The sequence below is a fragment of the Ceratina calcarata genome, unplaced genomic scaffold, assembly GCF_001652005.2.
Source record: "Ceratina calcarata isolate Rehan_Ccalc_2016 unplaced genomic scaffold, ASM165200v1 scaffold425.2, whole genome shotgun sequence".
Taxonomy (NCBI): domain Eukaryota; kingdom Metazoa; phylum Arthropoda; class Insecta; order Hymenoptera; family Apidae; genus Ceratina; species Ceratina calcarata.
In genome coordinates, this window is record NW_017166169.1 from 3725 (window position 1) to 11141 (window position 7417).

A 7417-nucleotide genomic window follows, 5' to 3' on the forward strand; every position below is an offset into this window, starting at 1 on the left:
ATCAAATGAACTTAGTAATCATGTTTCTAAAGTTAGGACATACAAGCCTGATAACCATCAATTCTATAAAAGTATTTGATGAACATTGAGGTTATATAATTTAACAAAGTTGTACAACATTCTGGATTTTCATAAATTTTTATTGCTATTAATTTTGCAATATACATACATAAAAATTTAATAATGGCAGCAATAAGACATACATTACAAAGAGAGGTGTTTACACCTAGTGATGAGAAATTATTGAGTGTATGTTATGTCAGTAAGGCATATAAGAAGAAAAAAATGAGCTTTTTATGCTTGACCACAACTCCAGATTCACCTTCATCTTTACTTCTGTATCAAGTAAAAAAGAATGATAAAAATATATTTAAGAAAAAGCAGTCTTGGTCTTTAAATGATATTCAAGTTGTGGATGGAGTCAAGAATGATTCTATGGATATAGAATTTCATATTGATAAAGTATATAAATGGTCCGCAACAACAGCTCAAGAAAGAAGAACATTTATTAGTAATTTGTATACTTATTCCTGTAATTTAGCTCAAAGACCACAGTTTAAAAATATTTCTAAAGAATGGCTGATAGATCCTAGTTCATTGAAAGAAAGTGACAGTATTACTTTTACACCAGGTAAATATTATAATGATTAAAATAATCTCAGCTAATATTCTGATATTCTAATGTTCTTTAGAACTGTTAACATCTCCTATCTCATCTGATTATCAGCCTATTACTGAAAAAGAAGCTGCTGATTTGAAACAAATGATGGTAGACTGTGAATATGCAGTCTCTAATGCTGAACTCTTCATGGAAACACTGTCTAAAGATCTTTCAATTCTTGATGGGGTACAATTAATCATTTTGATGGATTATGAATGTTGATCCTTTTTAAAAAACCTCTACTTAAAATTTTGTTTCCAGGAAAATGTACAGTCAGTCTTAGCATCAGAAGCACGTGTAACTCAATTGATGAATAGTATAGAAGCAGCAATAACCGAAGCTTCTATTGTTGAAGCTAGACTCGCAGCTTATGATGAAGCGCTTGGTAGGATTAGAGAAGTCATGGCACGTGTTGGTCAGAAAAATCAAGCAATTCATACAGCCAATAATAACGCGAGACTTTTATTAAATCAGTTGAATACAGTCATTGTAAGCAACTTGTATGAAAAAGCAATATTTCTAAAATTTCTCCTTGTAATATAATTTTTTAATTTGGTTAAGTCACAATTAGATATTTCCCCAACTCATCAACGTATTTTGAGTGAAGCTGAGCTTCCTGGAGAGAAGGAAGATCTTATCCAGGCAGGTGGTGCTCTTTTGAAAGCAATAACAGCTCCTTTACCATCAGGGCTTGATAAGTTGAGTGCAGTTACAGAACAGAAAAGGCGTCTCGATAAACTTCGAGCAAAATTTTCTGCGATCGTGGCTAGACATCTAAATAATCTGTTTATACATTTGGTACGTGTATCTAAAAGAATACGGTTTGCGGTTGTTGGTATTGAAAGTTGCTATATTCGCAGGGTAATGATGTTGGAGATATGTCAATGTCAATGACGGACTTAATGCTTCCGACACATCAAGCAGTTCATCATGAACTTGAACCATATACAGAGTTAATGCAGTTATTAAGAGCATTAGATAATAGGGCTTTCGTACAATTAACTAAAGTGTACACTGATACAATGAGTAAACTGTATAAAAGAGATTTGAAAAGATTTTTTGAAGAAGCAAAAAATAAACTGATTGGGAAACGTCTTCAAGGTACCTACTACGTTTGTTTATTTTTAGTAATAATGTGTTTTATCCTCCACCATAATATGTTAACACAAATAATTTTAAGCAAGTACATCAAAGTCTAGTGGCCAAAAACCAGAGGATATATTGAATCCTGCGCCTATCTGCTTATTAAGCGGTGAAACATGGGCACCTGTAGGTGAAGGAAATCTTTTGGACTCTGTTCTCGACTGCGTGCTTTCTCAAATGCAGCCTGTGTGTCTTGCTGAACAAGCTTTTTGCATATCGTTTTTGCAGTTAGACTCTGTTCTGTCTCCATCAAAAGTATGTAAATCATTACACGACATGCACGTAGAATATTTAAAAGTTATAATAAGTATTTATATAAATGTGCTAGAGCAGTGAAATTGAGGAAACAGACAACGTTAGCAATGGTGCTGCAAGTCCTGGATCAGTGACTTCTACAGCAAGTAAAAAATTGGAGAGACAAGTAAATGAAGAGGTGCGGGCGACAATGGCGGCAATATTCCCGTCTCTAGAGATCGAATTAAATAATTTCATTGCTTTCTTGGATAAAATTGATAGCTTGTGAGGTTTAAACAAATTTTTAACCATCTAAATCAACTTTTGTTATTTTGCTTAAGGACTAATTTTTGGAATAAAAAAACATTTCAGTTGGTGTATGTACGTCTTAGTACGTTTGTCGCAACACGTCATGTCTGCACAAGATACTGGTTCCTTCTTGTCCATGACGTTTGCTTCTGCTTTAATCCAAGTTAAAAGGGCATTTGATAAATTCATGCAAGCACAGTTACAGTCAATTCTTTGCGATACTAAAATTAATCGCAAGAACAAGTGTGGTATTTTACCATACGTAGAACATTTTGAACCATTCGCAAGAACGGTTGAAAAAATTTTTAAAAATTCCGACAGGAAAGTTGATCTTGAAAAGTGGTATACTAAATTAGTGAGTACAATGTTCGAGGCCATTGTTACTCATAGCAGGGAACATCATAAAACTCCTCAAGAAGTTATAAAGATGGGTAAGTTTGAAATCGTTATTATAATTTTGTAAATTCAATGTATTAACAATAAATAATAATTCTCTTTTATTGTAGAAAACTTTCATCACCTGTATGATCTCTTATCGCAGTTAAAAATATCTGTTCTTGATCATGAACGGAAGGAAGCTAAGCAAAAGTATCAAGATGCTTTGCGTGCATATGTTACACAGTACTTTGGCCGACCACTGGAAAAACTTAATGTTTGCGATTTAAATCTTCTAAATTTCCATTTCTCTTTTCAAGTATGCATAAAATATTATATATTTATAGCTATTCTTTGAAGGCGTACAAGCGAAAGTTGGCGCTGGCGTTAAAGAGTCAGAAGTTAGCTATCAAATGGCTTTTAGCAAACAAGAACTTAGACGTGTCATAAAAGAATATCCTGCCCGAGAAGTAAAAAAAGGCTTGGAGAATTTATATAGGAAAGTTGAGAAACATTTGTGCGAGGAAGAAAATTTATTACAGGTCAATATAATTAATTTATAAGTACTTTTATTTTTTTTTATGTACCATGTGCTCCATCTATTTTCTGTACGTAGGTCGTTTGGCGTGAAATGCAAGGCGAATTCATTGCACAGTACATATATATAGAAGAATTAATTCAGAGATGCTACCCAGATAGTATGGTAACACTAGAATTCACTATACAAGACATATTAGAGTTCTTCTCAGAGATAGCTCGATCTCATTAAATAATTTACTAATTAAAATAGTGTAAAGTAAATATATGTATTACTATTGAAATAAACATAAACAAAATAATGCAATTTGTTGTTGATAAAAATGTACATATTTAACGTATTTAAATTTTGGTTGAATTTGAACCATTTTCTGGAATAACATACAAACTTATTTATTTATGCAACAGCTGCACATGTTTTAATTGCATACAGTTGTACAACATTTTTAACAAAAAAAAAACAAGAATGTTAGAAATTATGAAGAAACTGTGTTTTGTATGATTATAGTTTTCACCGTCACAAAATATAAGAACTGAAAATAATGAGAATGTTTTATTATTTTTTACAATATAATAGTTACAATATTTATTATATGCTACGAGATTATAATTATATATTCATCTTATTCTTCAGCTTTCTTTGGTACTGGAACTTTGTAATTAAGCCAAAGTAATCCAGTAACTCTACCCTAAAAAATTAGGATATTATTGTATATTAAAAAATTTGTAAGGAATAGAAAAAAATTATATGCATCGAGTAAAAATGTACTATGCTTCTTTAATATATTATGATTTATACTAATACATACAAAAGCTATTGTAGCACCAAGTATAATAATGCCAGCTGCAAATTGTAAATTGGCCTTCCGCATTCTTTTTGCATTTGCTTCTTTCCAACAACCACTTGGAACAATAACTTCATCCATGGTTGCTGGTCTACAATCCTTAGGTACATGGAAAGATCGGACTCCTATAAAAATAAAATAATTTTAGATAGAAAATTATTGGTAAAGTAATTTCTATTTTGGTTAGAAATTATTCTATGCTTAGGAACACTTTTTTTAAATATAAATTCTACACAAGCATGATTCCTTCAATTTTTTCCAATGATTGACTGCGTACAATTTTTGCATATATACTTAAAAAATCAAACACATTCTCAAACAATATCAAATGACAGAAACTAATATTATATAAGAGTTTTTAATGAAAAGAACATTCGAACATTTCAGCCTTGTGAAATAAAATGTAGTAATAATATTAACTTACCAGTTCGCGTATTTCGAATAACTGGTTGCAAAATATGTCGCATCATTTTTATTCTCGGTGTGTTTAATGTTCTTAAGTGAATAGTACGCAGAATTTCACGCGACGTAAATACGTAGACACCGGACACCGCCAACTTTTGGCTTTTGCAGTGATAAAGTTGGTTCAATATAGTCAAGTACCTAGCCTTAAACCTGCTTAAACCTACGATCTCAGCGCATGCTTCATTGCCATGTAATATATGTAGATGAGAGAATCAGTTCAAAATGTCGAGTTCTATATATATAGGTACCCTCGCGCTCCGATTAGTCCGATTTGAAAGATTCGATGAGAACTTGCCGGTTATGATAGCACAGTATTACGTCAAGAAGAACAACCATTTGTAGTACTTACATAATTTAAATTCCATATGTAATAAATAATGTATCATCGAAATAAATACGTTTACTAATATGCAATGGTTTATTTCAACGTACAGAACAACGTAGTTTGAATAACAAAACTTTTTTCCTAAAACGTTGGAATTTATTATTTGTTTTTACAAGATAAAAATAAAGAGATAGTACCGAATTCTCTTTTCTGTCAAACAATGTAATGCAAAATTAAGCGATAAAAATACTTATTACCAGATATATCCTTTAATATACAATATTTATGTGTTGAACTTATACAGTAAGACATAACCATTTAACACCTGTCATTTTTTATTTGTGATATTGTTACACTCCATGTTTTCTCAGGTGTGTATTAATATATAATGCCAATTTCACCATTTAGTTATATTATACATTTACATTGCGTTAGAATATTTCCAGCTAATATAGCTCAGGAAATAATGCAATTGGATTTTTCCTGTACATTTCCATCCGCTTTTTCGATCTCAATTAACAATGTATGAAAAATATCAGCAACAGACTGAAACGGAAAATTATACATTATACTAAGGCCATAAGTTCAAAGGAGAAAGTCAGAATTACCTCGTTTTGTTTTGCACTTGTTTCTAAGAAAGCTGCGTGCCAAGAGTCTGCCAATCTTTTTCCCTGTTCTGTTGTTATCATTCGATCTACATATAAATCCGTCTTATTTCCTACTAACACGATAGGGACACTACAATTTATAAAAGAAAATATTAGTATACTTAGCAAGTTACACAATACTACATGTACTACATTAAAATATAAGAAATATAGAAAACAAAATAATTAATAAAACGTACTGGACTTTCCCCGTTATATCCAATAACTTGTCATAAATAATTTGTACAACTTCAAAACTCTTAGCACTGGTTATACTATATACCAAGACATAACCATGGATATCCATGGAATACTGTGTAGGAAATATACTATATTCATCTTGACCTGCTGTATCTACCAACTTAACTTCATAATCTTGGCTATTTACTCGAGTACTTTTCGTAAACGCTAAAAAACAGATAATTGTATAAATTTCATTAGAAAGTACAATCAGATTTAACAGTAGAACCCACACCTTTGCATTCAATTTTAATTAACAAAGATCAGAGATTTAATTTTATCTTTTTGTGTAAGTTTTACATGGGAAGAAAGCAGAAATAATCTTAATTATAAGATGTGAAGTGCTACTGTATTGAACACATTTAATTACAATAAATAGGAGTTTCCAAAATAGATACTTGCATTTAGTATTGAAATAAGAAAACTAATAATTGAAGAGTTCATGCATGTTACTAACAATGCATCATGCTAGAATCAAATTAATTTGTGTATTCTGTTAATAGTTCTAATATACATGTACAAACCGCACATAATGTAAACTAATTCAACCAATAAAATATTTATTTATGTGTGTATATAAAGATAATTTACAGCATAACAGCATTTCATAAGAGTTAAGATAATCATATATTTATAATTACAAAATTATTAAATGGAAATTTAAGATGTTAATATGTAACATCAAACTGAAAAAAATCTTATTTATTTTAAAAGTTTTATTTTGTAAATAAATAACAGTACCTGTACCATTGTAAAATATGTCAAATTTTAAAAAATGCATACGTATTTTACATTGTTTTGTAATGTGCAATGAAAAGTGAAGTAATTGCAACCAATTCCTTTTTCAAATGCAATTTCTCCGTAGAGTTTCATATTTTTCAAGAAAGTATATTTACATGAATCTAATACTTATTTACAGCATGAATTACTAACAGAATGTGCAAGGAATACTATTAACAGTATCATTAGAAATCATTGGAGTATGTAGCATGTAAAACGATAAAGAGGAGGATACTTCTTACTATTTTCTATAGTAGGGTCATATGAATCCACAAACTGTCCCTCGACGAACTGTATGCTCAATGATGATTTGCCTGTTGAAATTGATGAAACAAGTAATGAATATTAAGACTCATTTAGAGCCACTTTCACCTAATTCAATCAACGATTAAGCATAGCCAACAGTAAAAGATACACTATTTCTAAGTACGTGTACTTCTAAATGTTGTTAACTACTCTGGAAATTATTTAATTGTTAATTATATATCACATATATTACATATATTACAATTGATCTCTACTTCACAGTGACATGCAGTTAAAGTTTTGCTTAAGATGGCTACACTTATGCTGATTAAAGTAATCAGAGCTTGGTGAAAGTGTCCCTTAGATGTATTAGTTACATATAAGATGGTTGAATTTTTCCGAATAACTTTTCATACCTACGGATCGGTAACCCATAATAGCTATTTTCCTTTGTTTTGGTGGCATCTTTCAGCATTTATAAACACAGAGGCTGCAACAGTAGTCCATAAAGGCTGGTGCATGCTCCAGTTAGAACCTATGCATCAAATTAGGATAGTTATAAATACCTAAGGTATTGCAAAATCCACATATCATTACTTCTTGGATAAAT

General features: G+C 30.8%; 3 protein-coding genes across 4 annotated transcripts in view; 1 reads left to right on the top strand and 2 right to left on the bottom strand.

Moving 5' to 3' along the window:
• Positions 1-183: 183 nt before the first annotated feature.
• Positions 184-3802, top strand: Sec3 (exocyst complex component Sec3). The gene is made up of 11 exons (XM_018027483.2): positions 184-631; positions 693-847; positions 923-1150; positions 1223-1459; positions 1522-1762; positions 1842-2059; positions 2133-2323; positions 2411-2778; positions 2854-2999; positions 3070-3264; positions 3339-3802. The coding sequence occupies exons 1-11, from the start codon at positions 184-186 to the stop codon at positions 3489-3491; spliced, it is 2580 nt and encodes an 859-aa protein (XP_017882972.1). The 3' UTR covers positions 3492-3802.
• Positions 3803-3830: 28 nt separating this feature from the next.
• On the bottom strand, positions 3831-4723 carry COX7B (Cytochrome c oxidase subunit 7B). The gene is made up of 3 exons (XM_018027488.2): positions 4529-4723; positions 4069-4229; positions 3831-3948 (listed from the first exon to the last, which is right to left on the bottom strand). Exons 1-3 carry the CDS (start codon positions 4572-4574, stop codon positions 3883-3885), a joined length of 273 nt encoding a protein of 90 aa, XP_017882977.1. The 5' UTR covers positions 4575-4723; the 3' UTR covers positions 3831-3882.
• Positions 4724-4973: 250 nt separating this feature from the next.
• Rheb (Ras homolog enriched in brain) overlaps positions 4974-7417 on the bottom strand; it is a 3830-nt gene continuing 1386 nt past the window's right edge. For both annotated transcript variants that reach the window (XM_018027487.2, XM_018027486.2), the window contains exons 2-6: positions 7224-7342; positions 6804-6875; positions 5742-5949; positions 5503-5632; positions 4974-5440 (exon numbers count right to left, since the gene is read on the bottom strand). In XM_018027487.2, coding sequence (XP_017882976.1) covers positions 5351-5440; positions 5503-5632; positions 5742-5949; positions 6804-6875; positions 7224-7272 — 549 coding nt within the window. In that variant the 5' untranslated portion in view covers positions 7273-7342 and the 3' untranslated portion in view covers positions 4974-5350. The remainder of the gene's footprint in view (positions 5441-5502; positions 5633-5741; positions 5950-6803; positions 6876-7223; positions 7343-7417) is intronic.

Bases quoted from the DNA above. Each gene is read 5' to 3' on its own strand.
- Sec3 (XM_018027483.2), top strand. From the start codon at position 184: ATGGCAGCAATAAGACATACATTACAAAGAGAGGTGTTTACACCTAGT. The intron at 3,000-3,069 runs GTTTGCGATTTA...ATATATTTATAG, and splicing joins GACCACTGGAAAAACTTAAT to CTATTCTTTGAAGGCGTACA. The intron at 3,265-3,338 runs GTCAATATAATT...TTCTGTACGTAG, and splicing joins AGGAAGAAAATTTATTACAG to GTCGTTTGGCGTGAAATGCA.
- COX7B (XM_018027488.2), bottom strand. From the start codon at position 4,574: ATGATGCGACATATTTTGCAACCAGTTATTCGAAATACGCGAACTG. The intron at 4,230-4,528 runs GTAAGTTAATAT...TTATTTTTATAG, and splicing joins TATTCGAAATACGCGAACTG to GAGTCCGATCTTTCCATGTA. The intron at 3,949-4,068 runs GTATGTATTAGT...CTAATTTTTTAG, and splicing joins TTGGTGCTACAATAGCTTTT to GGTAGAGTTACTGGATTACT.